This window comes from Hydra vulgaris, chromosome 01, assembly GCF_038396675.1.
Source record: "Hydra vulgaris chromosome 01, alternate assembly HydraT2T_AEP".
NCBI classification, from domain to species: domain Eukaryota; kingdom Metazoa; phylum Cnidaria; class Hydrozoa; order Anthoathecata; family Hydridae; genus Hydra; species Hydra vulgaris.
In genome coordinates, this window is record NC_088920.1 from 23,038,344 (window position 1) to 23,062,632 (window position 24,289).

Sequence of the window (24,289 nt, forward strand, 5' to 3'; positions counted from 1 at the left end):
ATTTCCCTATTAAAAAATTTAAACAATTTGATGTAACAGATTAACTACAAACAAAAATTTAATAATGTTAAAAAAAAAACGACTTTTAATTTTATAATTGGGCTGAAGACCCCCTAAGGCTTACCCTTTTGCCCCGTTTTTCACCTTTAGCACTTTGTCCAGATTTTAAAAACTTAATTTTTAATGCCTACAGGACAAATACTGTTATGTTCAAAAGGTTTTATATGAGTGCCACGACATAAAACCTGGCGGTCTCTTTGGTTCACAGTGAGTTATGTATAGAAGAAAAAAAACAAATAACAACATCTATAAACATAAATATTATATAAATGGTCAAGAATTAAAGGAAACAATATCCGAGAGTGATCTTGATATTAAAATTACAACTTAAAATGGAAAACCAAATGCCAAAAGCCACATCGAAAGCTAATTGTATTCTCGGAAAACTTTCATTTATTGGAACGTAAAATCAATCAAGATTTTGTACACATCATTTGTAAGACCTCATCTTGAAACATTTTATTCAGCATGGAAACCTTATAGAAAAAAAGACATGGAAAATCTTTAAAAAATTCAAAAACGAGCTACTAAACTATTGCAGTACATCAATATTGCTGATTGATGTACTGCAAGCCAGTCGAAATTTATTATATATTTTTCTTGATTCAGTTAGTTTAATGGCTTTTTTATATCTCATACAGACATCAAGAAAATTTAGCCATTTATTTTCAGATGTGTCTGCTTCTTTGGATGGTCGAATTCCTTTAAGTGGTTGTGTTATGTGATTTTGTGATGTAATCAATTGTTTCATCAATTCAGTCATTTATGCTTGCATGATGGATTGGATTCAGGTTTTATTTCTGATATAGGAGTTGCCATTCTTTTCTTTTTTGTTATTGATTTTTTTAATTTTTTTATTTAGTCTTCAAGTGTTTGATTTACACAGTTAAATGTTTTATTCAATGTTATTTATATTATATATAATAATTCTACGCATAGCGTCATGTATAATAACAAAGTTCTTAACTCAGCTTTCTTCTCTTCATAACTAACTTACAAAAACATAAACACAAAGTCCTTATCAGTCATTAGCATAATGACCGTAATTATCTACAATACGTAACAACATATATGTAATCAAATATGGCATATTAAACACCCAGCATTGATCCTGGTCAAAATATTATTCTTGGTCTTATGCACAATGACCCTCTTTAGCAGACAGCAGTGTGACTTACAGCATAATTATAGTTTTTCAATATATTGACTTAATTATTTGTTGATTTCCAGCTTACAAATTAATCAATAAATCAGAAAATATAATGTAAATAAAAAACCACAAAAATTCTAAATCAATGATTTATAATTTTTTACATTAAACTTTCTGATTTAATGATTAATTTGTAACCTGGAAATCAACAAATAATTAAGTCAATATATTGAAAAACTATAATTTACGCTGTAAGCCATATTGCTGATATTATGTTTTCAACCATTGATTTAATCAGAGATTAAAGACATAATATGAGACTATCAAACAAATAATTGCAACCCATAAATATGCTTCAAATAATACAATTTTTAATGTGTAGTACTTTAATGGATAGAATAACACAGGCAAAATGGAGCACAATCATTTCTAAATCAATTTGTCTTATATCATATAAGATATATGATAAATCACCATAATGCCCATTTGCATCTCCACATCTAATCAGCATTTCATTTAATCTAACATTTTTATTAAACATTAACAAAAGTATTATTATTATTAATAAGAGTATTGTGTGGGTTAGGATTAGGATTGCAATCTGAACAGTACATGCAAAATTTGTTTATATGTTGCTAATTAATCATTAATTATAGTAAATGTTTATTAATCATTAATTATAGTAAATGTACAATTTTGTAAAAATTGTATAACATTTATCATAATATTATAATAGAACATGAAATTTTTATGTAAAAAACACATAAACTTACGAAGATTTACGTTTTCCCTCGCCATCATATTTAAATTTTTGACCACCATGGATACAACAATACTTGATGAAATAATATTTAATCTGAGATGCCATCTCAGCAGCTTTCTTGGGAACAGATTTTCTAGCACTCTCGATAGTTCTGGCATCTCTTATCCACAACTTAGTAAAATTACTATCTTCGTATTTCTTTATGCTTTCTCTTAAAACAACAAATGAAGAAAAAGAATCTAAGCAAGTAAACACGAAAGCCATTTTCACTATATTACATTATGTGAGTTTGTATTTATTACAAAAAAACTCAATTCCTTTTGACACGTGAAATTCTTAACCAATGAAACGGACTTTCGGTAAGATAAAAATTTTTTTTTGCCTACCGACTTTCGGTAGGCTATCCACGGCGATATATATATATATATATATATATATATATATATATGTATATATATATATATATATATATATATATATCGAATAAGAAAATTGATTCGATATTCTATTAGAAAAAGACAAAAAAAAAAATGTAACAAATACATACCATTGAAAAAAACAAAGTTAGTTGTTTTTTATCCTGAAATTTCAAAATCTTGAAGTTTCAAAAATATAAAGATACCTGAACACAAGTTAATCGCTCTTCTGGATCATTGCACCATCCTCCAACAATAGTTTCAACAAGATGTCTTGTGTCAGATTCCAAATATATTTTAGAAATAATATTTGTATCTGGTCTTTCTCCTTTTTCAAGAGCTTGAGTTAAAAAAATATCTTTATAAATAGAAAAGTGATTTTGCCATGGTGAGTCTAATCCTGACATAATTTCAAAAATAGATAATGACATGGCATAAACATCTGATTCTTTCGTAATAGTATTTACTGTATAGTTACAAATTTCAGGAGAAAGATAAGCTATTGTTAAACCAGCAAATCCAGCTTTTACCTTAGTCTTTGTTGCCATTGTTTCTTTCATTATAGCAAAGCCACAAAAATCAGTAAGTTTTATAACTATGCTACTTAAAGTGCCATGAACTAAAATATTTGCAGGCAAAATCATGATGCACAATGTTTAAGTCGTGCAAATATTTTAATCCATTAGCTGCTTGTAAGCAGTAGTCTAACCGTTCCATATAATTAAAATAGCTTTCTTCATTAAACACATTTAATAATTCTGGCAATGAATGGCATACTGTATTCTCTACTAGTACACAGCAGTAGTCAAACAAAATTGCTAGAGGTCTAATACTAAAGCCAATATACACAACAATATTTGGATTGTTAAGCTTTTTAAAACGATTAGACATAAGAAACATTTTTGATTTAGGGAATTGATGCTAATAAAGTTTACAAGCAATAACCTTCTTTTTATGAACAAATTTATAAACTTTTGCAAAAGAACCTTCGCCAATAAAAGCATCTTGAGGCATGTTTAGAGGTAGTTCTACGATAAATTCGTTGTTTTCTTGCTCAATCTGATTTAAGCCTTTGGATTTTAGAAAACTGAAGTTTGCCATTTTTAAAATTAATTAATAATAAAATGTAAGCGCATATAAAACAAACAAAGTAGTAAAAAAAAGCGCAAAACTACCGGTAGCGAAAGAGTAAGATATGTAAGTCATTGAAGTATTTATTTTTATTTATAATTTATGTTTTTCATCGCTAAAATTAAATATATAATGCCTAATAATATTGATAACGAATAAATCTAACAGTTCCTTTAAGGGTTCAATAAAGATGGAATTTGCGAGAATTATGTGTAAGTGTAAAAAATACTAACACCAACTTATCGGCTCAATTTAGTTCGGACCACTGTGTGGATATAGAAACAATAATGATGCAAAATAAGTTAAAAAAATTGTCGAACCACTTGAATGAGCCGATAAAAAAAAAAGAGCCGATAAGGAGTCGCGTAAAGAAGTACGCGGTTCGGTAAGTTGGTAATAGTTCTTCCATACATACATACATACATACATACATACATACATACATACATACATACATACATACATACATACATACATACATACATACATACATACATACATACATACATACATACATACATACATACATACATATATACATAAACCTTAAAATCGCATCCACTGGTAATTGCTAAAAATGGTAACACAAAATAGCTTAAAGACGATCTGGAAAACGCTGATAAAATTGCCAAAGAAGAGCTTAAACAAGCTCTTCATGTAATTAAAACACTTACTGCCAGAATTGACGAACTTACTAATAGAATTGATTTGCAGGATATTGAAATAAAGTCCCTGAAAGATAGCAAAAGTAGTGAAAAACCTTTGTTATCTAAATTAGTTGAACAAGTCAGCAAACCCGGTACATTAGCAAACGTAGCTGTAGCGAGCGCGCTCAATAAGCATAATAGGGGCGTGACTAATAGAGAGAAGAGAATTGTTGTCTTTAGTCTACCTGAATCTGCCAAGCGATATAAGTAAAGGTGACACCGCGGAATTCAAGTCGACATCAAAGGACGTAAAAAGCATCCTTTCATCAAATGGAGAGATGCATAAGTAGCCAGAATTGCAAATACACATTAAATCAAAATGTTTACCTGCGAATATTTATTTAAATGCATTAAATACAAAAATAAAATCTGCTAAATCTAACCCTAAAAATACATTTTTAAATGTTTTTATACTAACGCAACTTCCCTTAATCCGGATAAAATGAACGAATTATCTGCACTTTGTGACATAAACATGTAATTTAATCTTTATTTCTGAGAGATGGTTTACTGAAATATCTGCTTCTCAATTGAACAACAACTCACTAGTTAAGAAAAATCGAATTAGTCACGGTGGAGGTGTTGCTATCTACATCAAGCGTGATCTAGTTGTGAATGAGCTATCTGATCGTCATCTAAGAGAGATTTTAAATAACAGCAACTCCGAGCAAATATAGTGTGAAATTAACTACCTTTATCGCATATAAATGATATAAACATTGATATAAAACAGTTATATTGGATAAGCAAGCTGTTGATAGAAAAGCGTATAGTTGTATGTTACTAGCAGGTGATTTCAACTTTCCGGATATCAATTGGCACGATGATGACAGGATCGAATTACTAAGTGGTAAAAATAGTGCGGCAAGTGTTTTTCTTGATACTTTGGCTAATCATAACCTAGAACAATTAGTCGATTTCTCATCATTCGAAGCATCTAATGGTAAAGCAAAAAACATTTTGGATTTAATTATTACAGACTTATTAGCTAGAGTAATCAGCTTATTTAGCTCTCTGCCGTTAGGTAATTCGTCGCAAGGTCATCGCATATTGAGTTAGGATTGTGTAGTCCTTTCTAAAAATAAGACTACTTTCTCAAACAAAAAATATGACTTTAATAAAGGTGACTATATAAATTTCAGAAAAAAGATTATGGAAACTATCTGGAAGCAATTATTTGAAAATAAAAACACTTATGAGTGCGATGAATTTTTAGGCAATAAACATGATAAACTCAGCAAGCAATTTATTCCGTTAAAAAAAGCCCATACCACTGGTAATGCGCCGTGGATGAATAAGGAGGTACTGGCTATGATAAAGCAAAAAAAAACAACTGGGCAATTACTTATCTGCGACTAACTGGCAATCAGCGACACTGATTTGTGAATATAGGAAACTAAGACGCCAGGAGTAGAAAGCATGTAAAAGTCGTGTTCCAGTATTTAAAGCACAACTAGCATCAGATAAAAGTAATCCTAAATGGGTCTACGTCTATGCTAAGGCGCAACAGAATGTTCATGTATCTATTAGTGCTATATCTGATGCAAAAGGTGAAACGTTAACAGAGGGAATACGTATCGCAAACAGACTTAACGAACACTTCAAATCAGTTTTTGTTGATGATAGTAAAAGTAGTCAGTTACCTATTTTTGAGAGAAGGCATTAATCAAGAGGACTTAGACAATATAATTATTAATTTTGAAGCGACGCTAGCTTATTTGAAAGGTTTGAACCCGAATAAATCTATTGTTGCTGATAACATTGGTCAAAAGGTACTTAAAGAATGCACAACTCAAATGACTTACCCTCTTACTTTACTTTACAATAAAGCACTGTCCGAAGGCTTAACACCTACAGCTTGGAAACAGTCACACGTCACACCGTTGTTTAAAAAAGGAAGTCGTCTTGATGCCGCTAATTACAGACCAGTGTCTATCACATCAACTCCGTGTAAAGTAATGGAAAAGATAATCAGGGAACAGATAACTAAATATCTTGAAAAAACGAGCTGCATCTTACATAATCAACATGGATTTATGTCGAAAAAAGGATGCACGTCTAGCTTATTGGAGATTGTTGACTACATCACAAAAGCGTTAAGTAAAAGTTGTGTTCATCAAAAACAGTCGAACTGTTTTTGATGAACACTCTAGCGACTGGACCGATGTTCTAAGCGGAGTTCCTCAAGGTTCTGTATTTGGTCCAACATTATTTATCATTTATATAAACAACTTAACAGATAAGTTAAAATCAGTTCATAAAATCTATGCTGACGACACTAAACTGTTACAAGAAATAAGACCTGAGTTTCACGATGCTGATCGCCTGATCCTTTAAAACGATTTAAACATTGTCACAGAATGGTCAAAGGAATGGCTAATTGAGTTAAATGTTCCAAAATGTAAAGTTATGCACCTTGGTTATGGAAATAGTAATCATGAATATGAAAATGTTGTGTTAATTCACAATAAAGCAAAACACAGAATATTGTTTAATTACTTTATTTTGTTTAAGTAAAACCTTTTAAATTAATTAAAAACTTCTTACAATAAAATAAGTTTTCCTAACCTTACCAATACCTTTTTAGCAATACATCAACTTATTGTCAAGAATATCAACGTTTTTGCACTGCCATTTAAAATTTGCCTTTCTCATTCACATCTTCAGGAAAAGTATTGTCATTTAAATATTTCCTGACATCATTAAAGTTAATATTTCTGTACATCTCGACAAAATAAGCTATTACTAAATTTTAACGCAGTAATTTAAAAACGTTACATCGTAAAACACGGATTTCCGTGTACCTAGTTATAAAGCACCTGTGTTTTAGTTTCTTCGTTCTAATCTTTAGTTTCTTCTAAAAACAATTGTTATACTAGTTGAAAAGACCACATCATATCTTTAAGTGCTTTTCATTTAACCAAATGCTTTATTAGATTTATTTGTTATTTCCAAACCAAAAGGCTTTATTACTTCAGTTTGATCTGTGGGAAGTCTAGTTGAATTTCACTTTACTGTCTGAAATTCAAAGATGAACTCCAATCTAATAATACTGAAACATTATAAGCAACAAACCTTTTTTTTTACTGAGACACATGAAAGATTATAAAAGAATAGTAAAAATAGAAAAATAAAATGGTAAAGTCAAAAAGCTTTTTACACAGAGTTGCCTATAAATAATAAACAAGTTTGTTATGAATTCATGAGTTGTGTTTTAAATACAGGGCCGACGACACGGTTTCAAAGTGGGGGAGGGGGGGGCACAATCATCAATTGAAAATAACGCGAAATTAAACTTATAGATAAAAGACAAAGGATAAAAAGTTTTCGCTTAGAGTTTTTGATTTAGCCAAGTATATATACAACCTTTCAAGTCCAGCGAAAACCACCGCGCAAAAAAGTAAAATGATCTCCTACTTATATTTTTAAAATAAGTTTTCGCGTTGCGTAATTTATCGACGATCCTTTAGACGATGTCTAACTGGATATCAATATCCAGTTAGACTTCAAAAATAATAATTTTTTGTTTTTTTAAACATATTCTACTAATTTATTCACATGGTTTTCCTGCTGTCATTAAATGTAAAATAATTTTGACATAAGAAAGATTGGATACTTCCTCTGACACTTTCCAAAGTTTGAACGTTTAGAAGAGACGGTTAAAAGACGTTCGCAATGTAACATTTATTGCAAATAGTCGTTAGATTGTCATAGTAACTAATGTCAGTGTTATTTCAGTAAGTTTTTCAATTTAAAAAAGAAAAGGTGGGGTTATAATTGCAATAATTACATATTTATTGTTTAAATTGTAATTCATTTAAACTTTCAGGGCTAACATCAGTTTTAATGTTATCATCAAGTCCTATTTTAACATATTTCAACTTGCTTCCTTTGTGATCTTCTTCGTGCTTACGTTTATGCTTATAACTCCTTTTCTGAGATGATCCTGACGAAATCCTAACAGGCAAATGAACAGAAAGTGGAATTTCTTGAAAGTCTAAATTACGCACTAAAACTGGGGGTAAAGTATCAAATAATGGCGGTGTATCTTCCTCATCCTCTAAACTTAAAGTGCTATTTTCTGAATCATAGTACAAAGGATCACAACTACCAAACTCTTCATCAAAAAACAGTACAACAGCGGAGATGTTGTCAGCCCGACAATGACGTTTTTTCCATAACTCCAGTGACTGGTTGCATAGTCTATTTAAACATATAAAAATATATAGACAAAAATATTTGCATAAAAAAAAAAAAATTAAAGAAGCACTAATATACAAGGAAAAAAAACAATACACTGTTGCGCAATTTCTTTCTAAAGGCATGTCTACAGCCTGCTTTGCATTCATTACTCCCCACAAACCATCACTTGCTAAAATGAGAAATTTATGAATATTTGGAACAATGTCAATGCAATTGATATCAGGTTCTGGAGAAACAATGAATTCATTTTTTTCAGAATCGAAACTCCAAAAATCGCCTACAAAAAAAAACACACTTTAAATTGTAAGACATTGTAAAACATTGGTAAGACATTGCTATAACATTTACTGTATATTTATCACAACTCAAGTTATGTTAAGTTTCAGTTAAGTTTGCTTTATGTTTCAAATGTTTTTTTAGTTGAAAAATACTTCCACATTTTTTTTGTTAGTTAAAACAGAACGAAAGAGTAAATATATTTAAAAAAAAGTAAAACATATTTATGCTAGTCTAAAAACCATTGTGTGAAATGTTGCTATTTTATTGCTACTCACTCATCTATCAAAGTTAAGGCTTTAAAATTTTTAAAGTTTGGTTTCAATTTGAACTCTTGTTCTACTTGATTCATAGTAGCTTTGAATAAAGGCCAAACAAAGAAAAAAAATTTAAAAAAATTAAGTTTTCAAGGTATCTTATATAAATAACATTTTTAAAACATTTTAAAAAAATTTTATTTTTGAGTCATTAATATGAATAAAAATAAAATAAACAACAAAAATAATTATTTTAAACTTAGAGTTTAAATGAAAAAACAAATGACAGGTTGAAGGAAAATTATAAATTAAAAGGTCTGTAACTAAAACTAATATAGGTCAAATCCATTGCTATTTCAAACCAAGGTTTATTACTTGAGGTATTTTTTGAGCTGGCTCCTTTAAAGAGGTTGGAGTGTTTTGCTTTGAGTAATTATTTAAAAAAAATTTGATAAGATTTTACACATTTTCATACAAGATATAATATTTTTTTAAAAACCCCAAAAATAAAAAATTATCAATTGATCAAATCCAGTGCAATAAAAACTACATAACAAAAGAAAGTAAACTGACGTTAAGTGTCAGTTGTCAAATCACAAAATAAGTCATTACGATAAGCACCATACTCACTATGATACAAATATGTATCAGTGTCAAGATCTTTGTAAACAGTCTTTAATTGAAGGTAAACAGCAATGTATACAAAAGTTACTTTAACAACAACTGTTAAACTAAATTCTAATATGTTTAAATGAGCGAAAATTTCACTTTCTTTTTGCATCTCTTGCCTCTGACAGTGCAACTATGACCAACATCGAGTTCATGAAAGTTTAAATCATATCGTAAAAGTAGTTTTGAGCGTTCAATTTTAGTTTTTTCTACAAATGAAATAAAATATGCTGAACTTAAATAAAATATGCACCACCAAATAAAAATATGTTGAACTGAAATAAAAAATCACCTCCAGCACTCTTGACGCAACTTAATAAGAGCTTTTTCAATATGATTGGATGCAAAGTCACCAAGTTTTAAAAATTTGTGTGATTTACTTAACAAATATTTTGCTAATTTGACTAACCCTTTTAACATATACATTCCAACATATACAATTAGGGCTTGAAATGCAAATCCAAATCAACCGTCTGTTTTTGGTCAATAATTTATTTCTAAATGTTTTATCCATTTCTATCCAATTCTGGACAACTTTGTGCCGCTGGGAATAAAAGAGGAGTGAACTTCCTTGCTAAACGCTCTCTGTGATAATATTGTAAGGGCTTACAGTATTATCACAGAGCACCATAATAACCACACACAAAAATATAGTATAGTATAAAAAATATACAATTTCCACAAATTCTGACCGAATAAGAATTCGTGTTTAAACTGAATCCAGGAACAACTAAATCTTTGATCAGCTAAATGAAAGATTCATTTTATTATTGTCAAAGGCAATTTTATTATTGTCACATAGAATTGCAACTAGGGCTCAGAAACCGGTGGAAACCGCAATTGGTTAACCGGTTTTTTGTTCAACTTTGCAGAAACCGAAAACCGGTTTTTTTAGAAGAAAAAAACTGCAAATCCGATTGTTAATTAAACATTTTGCTAAATACTTTGAATTTATTAATACCAGTAGAAAACATACAGATTTACCACAGATTTCTTTTTTTGAGAAGTTATTAATTGATATTGAAAATATTGTAAGTATATTGAATTTTAAAAAGTACTTTTATAACGCATTTGTTTTATTTATTTCTATATTATTTTTTTTACCAATTATCAATATATTACAGATTGACAAAATATTTTAACAATGTTTAAACTCTATAATATTTATAATATTCAAAACAAAACAGTCCAACAAAAATCAGTACCACTTACTTGAAGTATTTTGTCTACTTTTCTTTTTGACAAATTTTCTTATGTAAATTGTGATAACAATCTCAAATTAAAAATAATGAAACAAGAAAAACAAATTTGTTGCTAACAAATTTGCTTTTGTAATGTTAAGAAGCGCTAACTTTTGTATTACTTTAAATATTATAAATTGTAGCATATTTGTACATTATTCTATTGTAAACAGGTCACATTCATGAGCTGCAATATAATAAAAATAATAGATAAAAAATTTTCACTTGAGAATCTAAATTAGTTAAAATAAGCTAATTGAGTTGCGTAAAAAGCATAAGGATGGGAAAGGAAAAAGGAGGCATAAAGGAAATGATGATCCAAGTTCATTATTAATATAGATTTGAACGAATTATATAATAAATGATATTGTTGTAATAGCTTATTGTTTATAATTTATTGTTTATAATGTATAATTCATTGTACTTATGTCGCGACAAATATGTAAGAAATTATGCCATAGAGAATTCTGAAAACCTATATAAATTGTACAAAGCAGAGAGAGACAGAGAGAAATATATAACTGTAATAGAAATATAGTCGTCTTGATTTTACAAAAGTAATAAAATATTACTGTACATTGTTAAAAATTAATGCTTAATGATTAATGACAAAAATTTTATTTTATTTTATTTTAGCCGAGCTATGAACAGCAAAAGATCTGGAGTATGACAAACATTTCAAAAAGGAAGTACATCAAATTTGGCAAACCATCTTTGAGCAAAACATAAGATTGAAATTAATAAAAATGAAGAGCCTAATCCAACTCAGCCTAGTCAGCCAACACAGAAAAAAGCAAAAACATGTTAAAATTCATACAAAGAACGTCAGTGGAAAAATTATTGACCAAATGTGCAGCGTATGATGGGTTTTCTATTCATACCATGAGATATTTAAGTGCTATTGCAGAATTTATTAAAAAACGTGACTATGAAATGCCTAGGAGCAAAAAAACAATTTAAAAATTGATCATAGGCTTTTCTAAAGAGAAAAAATTGGAATTAAAGGATAAGTTGATGAGAACAATCTGGAACACGTTTCTCAATAACAATAGATGAATGGACAAGCTGTAACTCCAAAAGGTATTTAAATGTAACATTGCATTCTCAGGAGGATAGTTATAATGACTTTATTAGGGCTTACTAGCATAGAAGGCTCATATGATTCATACAAAGTTCAGTCATTAGTTGAACAAGAACTGATGGAATATGGTATTAAATTTAGTCATATATTGGCATCAACAGAAGATAGAGCTAGCATTATGATAAAATATGGATGATTAAATGGAATTGAAAATCAATTTTGCATCAATCATGCTATTCATTTGGCTGTTCTAGACACTTTTTACAAAAAGTATGTGTAGTTGATAAGCCAGTTGATAAAATATCAGATTCTGACAGTTCAGATTCTGATGAGGAAACTGAAAATCAGTTTAACTCTTTTTCTGGAGATCATAATTTAGATGAAGATGTTGTCTGTAATAACGAAATTGAATACAATTTAGAAACATTTTACAAAACAATTTACAAAACTCAAGAATAATTATCAGATTTTTCAGAAGATCCCCAGTAAGAAACAACCTATTGCAACGATGTGTTGAAGAGATAAATGGTAAAAAACTTTCACTTATATTAGACTGTAGAACCAGATGGAACTCACTTATACCTATGATGGAAAGATTTGTGCAACTTAAAGTTTGCATAAAAAACGCAATGGAAGAAATAGGGCGTGAAGATTTACACAATGAAAAAGATTTTTCTATCTTGCCAAATTTAATTCAAATATCAAAGCCAGCAGAATTGGCAGTAAAAGAACTTTACTCACTGCAGAAGGAATACTGACATTTTTATTTACTCAAATGAGACTCAAAACTGTACAAGTTTGGGAAATAAATTTTATAATTCTATGAAAATAAGAATTTCAAAAAGACGAAATAAAGAATTAATTACATTGCATAAATTCCTACAAAGTAGAAATTTTCCAAAAACAGAGTTGGCGGAATTTTCATCTTGCCTAAGGTGGCTACATTGTCCTTGGCAACAATGTTAGCTGAAAGATTACACTGATCAACAAATAAAATTTTATTGTGCATATCTTGTTAACTAGGTGGTTTTTTAAAACGAATTAAATATGCTGATTTCAAATATGCAAACCATTTTTCACCATCAAGTCAAGTTGTAAAGATATTTGGGTTAAAATATCTTTACAACTTGACGAAAAGATAAATATTTTAGAAAAGATAAATATTTTTACTTAAAATTTATTGACAAAAAAATTATGTGAAAAAATGCTAAAGACTTTTAAAAAAATTTTAACAAAATGTTTCTCAGCAATAATACAAAAAGTACTTATTTTTATTACAAACAAATACCATTTTTAAAATCTCTATGAAAATACGCTTCTTTTGAGACCCAGGTTGACATACTTTTGAATAACTTTTTTTTCGACAATATTAGGGACTTTACCTTAAATACTAAAGATTTGAACCCAAATATCTTTACAACTTGACGTGATGGTGAAAAATGGTTTGCATATTTGAAATCAGCATATTTAATTTGTTTTAAAAAAACCACCTAGTTAACAAGATATGCACAATAAAATTTTATTTGTTGATCAGTGTTATTTAATGATCCAGATTTACAACCAACTATAAATGAGGAAACGAACAAGAATCAAGTTGAGCTGATAGCAACAGCATCAGGATCGCCATCTTTAGTGCAGCAATTGCAGAAATCAATATCTGAAGTGTTGCAGGATCCAAAAGCATGAGGAAAGGCAAACAAAGACAGTTTTGTTTCATCCTTTAAAAATGAACTAAATATGTTTAGTGTCACTAAGACAAAATCGACAACTGTCCAAAACTTATTAAATGCTCTGGAATCAATACAACACACAATAACAGAAAGCGAGAGAGTTTTTTCAATCGCTGGTAATTTTAAACTAATCTTATTGTTAAAAAAAATGACCTTGCTAAATTTTGTTTTCTTAGACTTTTTTTTTCTTTTCTTTAGTTTACAAATCCAATTCCAGTAAAAAATCTCAGTAGGTTACATTGGATTTTTAGATCAATAATAAAAGTTCGTTTTTGTAATATAAAAACCGGTGTAAAACTAGTTAACCGGTTTTACAAATTAAAAAAATTCTCCAGTTTTCTCCGAGCCCTAATTGCAACAGTTTCAAAGTGGGAAAAAAACTTAACATTGATTATATTAATGTCACATAAAATTGCAACCCAGTTTCCATTTGCACTTGAAATTGATCTAAGTATGAAATTAACTACTTCATACTGAAAATCAAGATGACATATCAGGATCATGCAAACTTAAACAAGAGCAAGAGCTTAAGCTCTCGCTTCCCGCCAACACCTACGTATATATATATATATATATATACATACAACCCTCAGAATTAGGAAAAATATCTTTTTGGGTTCGGCATCAGGTCGGCAAAAATTATTTGATACAAAGGTCTTACCATAAAACATAGAAACGAGGTCAGCAACTTTTTGCCGACCTCAAACACTTTCAGGTCGGCAGTTAGATTGACATTGCTGAATGCCAACCCTAATTCCGAGGGTTGTATATATATATATATATATATATATATATATATATATATATATATATATATATATATATATATATATATATATATATATATATATATATATATATATATATATATATATATATATGTATACATAAATGCATTGTTTAGTCAGCAGTCTAACACTGCTGAAATAGGAAGCTGCCAGGGGTTTCAGTACATACATCAACTGACTAAATAGGGGGAAAATACAGCTGAATGAAGAAAAAAAGCTTATGAAATTAATGATTTTTTAAATTACTTAAAAAGTTGAACTAACTTCTGCCTGTTTTTTTTTTAAAAAAATTACCTAGGCAAACCACCTAGATCCAATTCTGCACATATGTAAGGTCCTAGACGAATTATAGCATACAAACCATAACCTTGCAACAGATACAAAAATTCACTACAGAAAAAACAAAAAAAAACAATATTTTTAACAAAAATTTTTTTTGAAACTTATTTAATTTCCTCCTGTCTTTTAAAAAACCTTTTTTGTAAGTTTTTTTTCAACGATTTCCTCTAAGATCAAACAAATTAAAAAAAAAAAAAATTAAGTAATTAACAAATGGCCGATTAGTTAAACATAATAGGAAAAAATAAACCAATAGGAATTATTCTTATTTTAACAATAAATAAAAAAATCACCTTAAATTTAATTGATCACTGCTAAAATCAAAATAACCTGGTTCAGGTTCGTGCAAATTCCAAGGGATGTAGCTATAAAAATAAAAAAAATACTCGAACGTATTTGAGAAAGAAAAACAAGTTGAATCTGCTTCTTCTCCCCCTCTTCCCCTCACACTTTCTTCTACTCGCCTTATGCACCATGCATTTTGCATACAAAATTTACAACTTTGCATGCACATACTGTTTAGGTTATGCTAAAAAACAAACAGAAAACAAAAAAAAAAAATTTTTTTAATGTTAATTCAACTCCACAAGGCTATTTTAGCTGTGGTTACAACTCTTTCTTAACTTTGTAACTCTGACTCTCGAACTTTGATAAACAAAGTTTATCAAAGTTCGAGAGTCTGTGCGGAGAAACATGTTGGGCGTGGTACCAACAGGGAGAGTAGTACCATGCTCAATCCCCATGCCTAAAAAGCGAGAAGTTCCAAGTTCAATCCCCACGCGTGGTTGGGATTGAACTTCTCGCTTATGAGGCAAGCACTTTACCACTACACCACTACCGCACTTTGAAAAAAAACTTAAAACATTGAAAAAAATTTCATTTCCATTTAGCTAAAAGATAGTTGTTAATTTATTTTTTGCTAACTTAGCAACACTTTAAATAATCTAATTGTTATACAAGGACTGATTTTTTTCATTTGATAAATTCAGTGTTTATAACAAATATATCCTTGCCAATATAATAATTTATATAATACAATAATACTAAAATACTAAAATTTATAATACAATAATAATAAAACAATAAGATATATAATACAAATATAGCTCTCTAGCTAACACTGAATTTAAAAATAAAAATGAATTTAAACATGAAAAAATTGTTTTCTTTTTAACACTGAATTTAAGCAGTTAACAGATCCATAAGTGTGCATAAAAACTTCCTTAAAGCTCAATTTATAAAAGGTTTTTAATAAAAGATTTATTTAATTCAAAACATAATTTATTGATATTTGTCTTATGAATATAGATTTACTAATGGTTTTTCTTTCCTTTGGTGGTTTATTTAAATTAGACTAACTTAAAACAAGTAAACTTTTGACTGATTTTTAGCCTGTTGTGTTTTGAAAAAAAAATTAGTTCTCTTTATAAATATGAAATCTCTTTATAACTATAAAATTAAATATTTTAACTTTTAATTACCTTAAATTTGTGTAATACTCGGACTTTTGAATGTATGTGCAATACTTGGAAGAATACTTTGAAGCATTGTTTTTGTGTTATTTTCAAAAAATCATTTTGAAAATTTATTTAAAAAAAGATGGGTTATTCGATGAGAAAATGGAACAAGCATGTAGCAATTTTTTCAAGAAATTTTATTTTCTTTCATTAAAATACATACTTTAAAGTATGTATTTTTAATGCTAAAAGCATTAAAAATACATACTTTAAAGTATGTATTTTTAATGCTTTTAGCATTGTGAGTACCACCAGAATGCAAAACTTTTAGCATTAAGAAGACATAAAATAATATTTTACATACTTTTGAGTGAAATTAGGAGATAATCACATAGGCACATTTCTGACCAGAACTTAGAAAAAAAATTGTAATTGAACACTTATACATTGTGTCTAGTTTTATGTCTGATGCATAACTGTCTTTATCGACAAACAAAAAACTCAACATACACATTTAAAGACTGTGACATAAAAGACAAGCATGTTTAAATTTTATATATAAAATTTTATATATAAAATTTTATATATAAAATTTTATATATAAAATTTGTCATTTCTTATTTATTTGTTGTGCCAAAACTTATGGAAACCTTAGTTTCAAAACTTTTATTTAAAAAAATCTTTTTAGATAGTAATTAAAAATAAATGGCAAGTGCATTGTTAGATCTAGCTCAATGTTGCATTAGAAAACCATTAAATTAAGATAGTCATGAAATAAATTTATCAAAATAAAGAAAATTGATTCTTTTATAGAATTACCTGTTTTGGGTTTTCTAGTTTTGAGGAATTAACAGAAAAAGATCAAAAACTTGTGCAGTTACAATGTAAAGTAATATTCAATGAGTTCAAAAGTAATATTCAAAAATTCAAATATTATTAAAAAAATGTAAAACCATTATTTGTAACAACAATGAAAAGGTCTACTTGGATAGATTTGAGACTTCATATGAGGGAAGCTTTTGTTGCGATCCAATTAACAAACACAAAGTTAAATTAAAAAGTATTTAAAAATAAATTGACTTAATTAGTTTTTTTTAAAGATATTTGCCTATTTTATGTTTTATCATTTTGTTACTTTTTAGAATCTACTAGAGTAATCAGTATTGATGTTGCGAAGGAGTTTGATTTAACACCTAGCCATAAACTTTGTACAGAATATCAAAAAATGTTATATTTACAAAATTACAAAAATGATTGCAGAAGCGATTCATGTCAATATAAAGATAATGATTTTAATGAGACTAACATTTTAAAAGAAAACTTTATTTCAAGCATTAATAGACTTGGTTGTTCACCTCTAAAACTAGTAGCTCATAAAGACAGGTTCAGCAAAAATAAAGATTCAGCTATGCAAAAAGAAAGATGAATAAAATCCATACTGCAACCAAAAAGAAAATAGCAAATGTTTTAGGAGAATCTTCTGATTTAACTAAGGATGAACCAAAAATAAAAGAGCTGTGTTGCAAACATAAACAAGACTTGGACTCATTAATGAAATTAATTAAAGCATAGTTCGATTTTTCTTCAAAATCAGAAAAACTTAAATTACTGACTTTGGTTCCTGAGAGTTGGAACATTAACTATACACAAAATTATTTTTCTGCTTCCCTGAGAATGGTAAAAGACTAAAAAAGAAAGAATGATAAAAGGCTAAACAAGAAAGAAGATTTATTAGTGAGTAAGTAAAAAATCAAGTTCATTAATTTTACCAATCAGATTAATACTCTCGAATATGTCCAAGTATGAAACAGCATATCTTAATCCAAGTTAATGGTTAAAGACGATATTTTCAAAAAAGTCATAGAAGGTAATAACATATAATATAACATATAAGTATAATTTATAATGAAATTTAAAATATAAATAAGAGAGAGTTAAAATGTATAAAAATAGAATTCAACAATATAAAAAACAAAAGCCTAAAGTATAAAAACTTTATTAAACAAATTTAATATAAATTTAATCAAAATTATATTTATAGCTAATGGTAGTCTTTAATATAAAAGAACTTTATTTATTAAAATTTTTAAATTAAAATTGTTATTAAAATTTCCTTTGACATCAAGACTAGGTTTTCTAAGTTTTGTGAACTTAGAATAAGGTGTCTTCAGGTCTCCATTCAGTATGTGCTTGTGAGTACCACCAGAATGCAAAACTTTTAGCATTAAGAATACCAGATATTTCATACTATAAAAACCTATTGACATAAGTTGAATATGACTTAGCAAATCAAGACTCCATGCTGCACAGTTGTGATAACTGCCCAGATACCAACATAATAAAAGATCTTAATGCTTTGTTTTATAAACACAGCATGAAAGAAATCATCTTTAATCAGTGGTAAAAAGCCAAAAGAAAATATGATGTAGTTCCATTAACTCTTCCAGTAGACAATTTTATTGAAAAAAGTTTGTAAACAAATAGACAAATTAAGAAACATCACTATAAAACCAAAAATCAAGCAGCATATTTGCAGCATCTAAAAATAAATTTACCAAGTACAGTTTTTTAATTCAAGATGCAGTACAAGGTTTCCATTGGAACAACAGCCAAGCAACATTGCATCCTTATGTTATTTATTATAAGGAAGAAAATAAGAGAAAAATGTAAAAGTGTTTGTATTATTTCGGATCATTTGCTACACAATACAAACTCAGTTCATTGTTTCATTTAAGAAGTAATAAAACATTTAAAAGATTTGATATCTGACTTAAAACATTGCATTTTAGTGATGGTGCAGGTTCACAATACAAAAATTATAAAATCATATGTAAATTAAGTCACCATGAACAAGATCATAAAGTATCTGCAGTATAGCATACTTTTTTGCTACATCACATGGAATGATTCCTTGTGATAGCGCTGGGAGCTCTGTCAAAAGACTTGCAGCTAAAGCCAGTGTACAACACCTGACATATCCTATCAATTCATCTGAGAAAAAATATGATTGGTGTAGATAAAACACATTTTTAATACATTTTAAATGATGCAATTGCATAAAGTTCAAATTAGAAGAATGTTATGTTACTTGTTCAACAATTCTAGGAACAAGAAACTACCATTGTTTTATACCACAATCATTAACTACTTTACAGATGATACGGTTGTTATTTAACAGTATGTATACTAATGTTAATGTTTCTACAATACAGAATATGGTTCCACTTTCAGCAGGAATTATTGTAGCATGTGTTTATGACGCAAAATGATTTTTAGGCAATATTGTGGAATTATTTGAAGAAAATCAAGATGTTCTTATCAAGTTCATGAAGCAGTCTATTTCCTCAAACACTTTTACTTGGCCACAAGTAAAAGTGTTTGAGCAAAGATATTTGCTTGCTTGCAATATCGCACCTTTTATGCATAATTTCATCTTTAAAAGTTCAACCAACAACTGGTAGATGCTATGAACTATCAGCTCAAGAAAAAACTGTATTATTACATTTGTACAACAGCATAAGTAACATAATTAAATAAAAACATAGCAAAATTATTATAAATTTGATATATTTGTTTTAAACTTATATAGTTATTTAGCAAAAACTGACTTTTTTTAAAGCATATTTATTTAAAAGATTCAATATTTATACTTATATATTTTATTACCTAATCAACTTGTGCATTGTGTTGACAAGTCAAAAACCTCTTATAACTTGATGTAAGTTAGAACCTAAGTTTAAACATGATAATCAAATAATTAAAATAGTAATAGGGAAGGGTAAAATAGTAAATGGATTAAAAAAAAATGTTACAAAATTATTAGTCATGATATTAAATATTTGGTAAATTAGTAAAAAGTCTTACTTTTCATTTTTACCTAATAAATTTTATTTGCAGTCTTTTACTATCTAACATTAAAACTAAATGTCACAGGTTTGTATAAATGTACATGTACTAAATGTACAGGTGTGTATGGTTAGTGATGTTTTTAGCCAACTTCATACATCAGACATAAAACCAGAAATGCTGTGTAAGGAGAAGTGTTCAACTACAATTTTTTTCTAAGTTCTGGGTAAAAATGTGCATGCTGAAAATAAAATAGACAGGAGGGAGGGGGCAAGGTCAAACTAGGGCTATTTAAAAACTGAGTTTAATTCAGGCTTAATTTAAGACATGATTCTAGTGCCGATAATGAAATACTTTTAAATTTATACATACTTTGTATTACAATATATAATACAAACTAAAGTACAGCAATAATTCTATTTTTCTTGTTTTAAATGCATTTTAAGCAAAATTCAAAGTTCTGATTTTGTAACTTCCCCATGATTACCCACTATTTTTTTTTCTGAAATCACTGTAGTAAAGTCTTTTAAATCAGTAGAAAAAAAAATCTTATTAAAAGCAATGATCCTAGGTTACCAGTGCACAGTGGGACAGAATTCACTTTCACTGGACAAAATTTATAACTAATTTAATATTAGGGCTATATTGACTAAAATTAGGATGAGTAATAATATGATGTCTGCACTTCTTATGAAGGTGTTATATTTTTAATTTGTTGCTATGGATACCAAATTTCAGATAGCAAAAATCTAGTTTTCGTTTTGCAGATATTTTTACGAATGCTATGTTTACCAAATTTTATATAAGCATCATATGAGGTCGCGCTTTTAAAAAAATGAATATATTTTTTATTTTATTGCAATGAATACCTAATTTTGCTTAGCAACAACTAACTTTTATTAGTTGTATATATTTTATTTGTGCTATGTACACTATTTAGTACGTGTTTTATTATGAAATCCTCGCTCTTGAAAAGTAAAACTTATTTAAGTTTATTATGATTAACTAGTGTTATTATATTACATGTGCTATTACTGGTTAATTTACTTTGAATCCATCTCTGACCATAATCAAAATGAATAAACGAAATTGACTCTAAGACTTATCGCTTTGAAACTCCAAATCTTGTTATTTAAGTCTTATACTGCCGTATACAGTATACAAGTATACTGTCTTCTTTTTCATGTATTGACAGACACTTGAGTCAAATAAATTAGTGAACTTTGTTTCTTGCAACACTTATTAAGCCTTAATAAAAACAGCATTTCAACATCTAAAATGAGTAGCCACAACCAAGCCAACCAAAATAGATTATTAAATTCATTTGGTTTGACAAACGCTAGATTAATAACAACAAAATTTAAATTAGGATATATATATATATATATATATATATATATATATATATATATATATATATATATATATATATATATATATATATATATATAAATGTTTATAAATATATATATACAACCCTCGAAATTAGAAAAAATGAGGTCGGCAATAATTTGCTGACCTCAATCTTTTAGAGGTCAGCATCAGGTCGGCAAAAATTATTTGATACAAAGGTCTTACCATAAAACATAGAAATGAGGTCGGCAATTTTCTGCCAACCTCAAACACTTTCAGGTCAGCAGTTAGTTCGGCATTGCCGAATGCCGACCCTAATTTCGAGGGTTGTGTATATATATATATATATATATATATATATATATATATATATATATATATATATATATATATATATATACTATTGTTCAGTAATACGTTTAGTATGAGTAAGACCGTATTATATGTTTTCTGTGTTTTTTTAAACTTTGGGCAAATAAAAATTTTTGAGCGCAATTACAGATTTTTTGTTAGGTAAAAGAGTTCAAACGTAAAAGAAAACCAAAGTGGCGCCCAGAGGCAGCCAGATTTATAAAATTATTAAAGCAAACATATATAAGCTTTAAAATATTTGAGTATAAAAGCAATAAAAAATATATATTGTAGCAATAAAAAATATATATTGTAGCAATAAAAAATATATATTGTCAATTAAAAGCAAAATTTAGATGTTAAAATATAACATACTAAGCATATTTAAAATTGCTATAAATATGTCAATTATTTACCAATTTTAGTCTAACAACTTTTAAAATCTAGATGATATATAGAGTTATAATATAATATTTTAAAAAGCACAATACTTTATGTGAATGTTATTTATTACCATTGATTTTTAAACATTTTTCTCTTTATATTTTTTCTTTTTCTAATTTACATTCGTGTCTACTTCAACCACAGCATTAATATATTCATTAAAACTTTAAGTGTATATAAACGGTTTTAAATTGTTTTATATCTTTATAATGGTTTGAAACCATTAAGACATCAAAATTCTGATTTTGGTTTTTATACTTTTGTCCAGTCACTGGCCCACTGTGCTGTGGTTTGAAGTGAAGGCACATTTTCTTAAGTTTTAGCTGCAGCCATTTTTAGAAGTATATTAATTTTTTATTGAATTGTATCTTATCAGTAAATTTCTAAAAATTTAGAAGCCTTCTATTTATAGAAACTAAAAAAATGTCTTTTCACTTCTTAAAATGCAGATTTAGTATATTGACTCTATATTGATAGCCATTATAGATAAAATGTAACATTTGAAAATTCAATGTCAAACTTTTACTAAAGTAAGTCTTTTATACAATATAAAAACTAGAATATTTTTGTGAAATTTTGTTTTTAAAATATAGAGCTTCAAAGTATGAACAAAACATGTTTTTGCTACTGAAGTTTATATTTTTGGAAAAATCAGAAATTTCAAATGACCATAACTCATGAATGATGAAAGATTTTTGGTTAAAATTTTCATGGAATTGATTTTCTCATTGATATTAACCAACCCATCAAGAATCATTAAAATTTGGGGTGGTCCATGTTGAAATCCTAAAATTTTGGTCTATTTGGCATAGAATAAACCAGGTTCCACCTGGGTCCCAGGTGTTTCTTTAAATAATTTTTTAAATTTACTTTATCATCAGAAGATTTTATTTTTTGTCTCTAAAAAAATAGGTAAATGCAATTGTTATGCATATATGATTGGTTTACATAAAATGTTTTTAAAAAAAGCAAATGAAATAATACCAAGCATATAAAAAAGGCATACATAAATGCTTACATGTCCACTGTATTTAATCCCATTGCCTTTAATTTTAATAAGCGATCAGACCATTTTCTGAATGGAATCCTAAAGTAGTGCATGAATCCACTCATTATTCTAAATTTCTCTCGCTTTAATGTGAAATTTCTACCATTTACTTTTAAACCTTCTGGAGCTTGAATTCTATTTGCATCTGAAGTCATTTCAAATGATGAGAATAAAAATAAATATGCAAAAACGCACATCAAAATCCCAACAGTGATAACCATCTTTATCCAACTATAAGACACTAGCATGGTAAAAGTGTTTTACATAATTTTCTAAATTCAACAAAATTTTTACAGAAAACAAACTGAAAATATTAATGAAAATAGGAAGTAAAGAAAGTTAGATAAAAGTCAGCACTATTTTATACGATTATGTTAGTATAACACGCACACACTGAAATAAGTTATATTAAAAACATCAATCCAATATTGTACATAATAAAAATACTTACTGTGTTTATACTAAGGACAGTATTACAAATTAAGAAAAATTATCATTCATTTACCGATGCAGGTAAACATCTGCTAACAGCATATGCACTTTAAGCTTACCTGTATGCTTCCCCCCTTTTATTTTTCCCACTATTATTTTTATAAATTACGGCTGTGCATTTATTGTTTATAAATATGGACTTCTGTTATTTGACCTTTTTAGACAGTTCTTGCAAAAAATGTCTAATATTAGAAAGCGATAGAAAATATAAATATTTAAAAATCAATATTGAGTTGTTAAGTTCTCAATAAAGGGGGGTTAACAAGTGCCGCGTTTTAATAGCTTATTCTCCCCCTCCACTCCCCCCCCCCCGCTTCCCCTTTTTCTTAAACCTGCTTTTCCTCCTAACACCGAAAAAAATATGTATAAAAATAAGTATAAGGTTCATTTAAAACACAATTTTCTTTTTCTTCTGACTTAAATATAGGGCCCTGCGAATCACTATTTTTAGTTTCGAATCGAATCACGATTCGAAGCAGCCCTTGAT

The 24,289-nt window shown here is 28.1% G+C and overlaps 1 protein-coding gene and 1 long non-coding RNA gene across 2 annotated transcripts; both read right to left on the bottom strand.

Moving 5' to 3' along the window:
• Positions 1–8,020: 8,020 nt before the first annotated feature.
• Positions 8,021–8,556, bottom strand: LOC136074834 (uncharacterized). The gene is made up of 2 exons (XR_010635485.1): positions 8,524–8,556; positions 8,021–8,430 (listed from the first exon to the last, which is right to left on the bottom strand). It is a non-coding gene; the product is annotated as an uncharacterized LOC136074834 (long non-coding RNA).
• Positions 8,557–13,543: 4,987 nt separating this feature from the next.
• Positions 13,544–23,585, bottom strand: LOC136074254 (uncharacterized). The gene is made up of 5 exons (XM_065786559.1): positions 23,281–23,585; positions 15,105–15,176; positions 14,767–14,862; positions 14,071–14,131; positions 13,544–13,672 (listed from the first exon to the last, which is right to left on the bottom strand). The coding sequence occupies exons 1-5, from the start codon at positions 23,556–23,558 to the stop codon at positions 13,544–13,546; spliced, it is 636 nt and encodes a 211-aa protein (XP_065642631.1). The 5' UTR covers positions 23,559–23,585.
• Between the last annotated feature and the right edge of the window lie 704 nt (positions 23,586–24,289).

What these genes read in the sequence shown, in the direction of transcription:
- LOC136074254 (XM_065786559.1), bottom strand. Translation starts at nt 23,558, where the DNA reads ATGCTAGTGTCTTATAGTTGGATAAAGATGGTTATCACTGTTGGGATT. An exon ending in GGATTAAATACAGTGGACAT is followed by an intron (nt 15,177 to 23,280) that starts GTAAGCATTTAT and finishes TTATTTTTATAG; the next exon opens with CTACATCCCTTGGAATTTGC. An exon ending in GTGACATTAATATAATCAAT is followed by an intron (nt 13,673 to 14,070) that starts GTTAAGTTTTTT and finishes TCATTTTTAAAG; the next exon opens with GATGAAACAAAACTGTCTTT.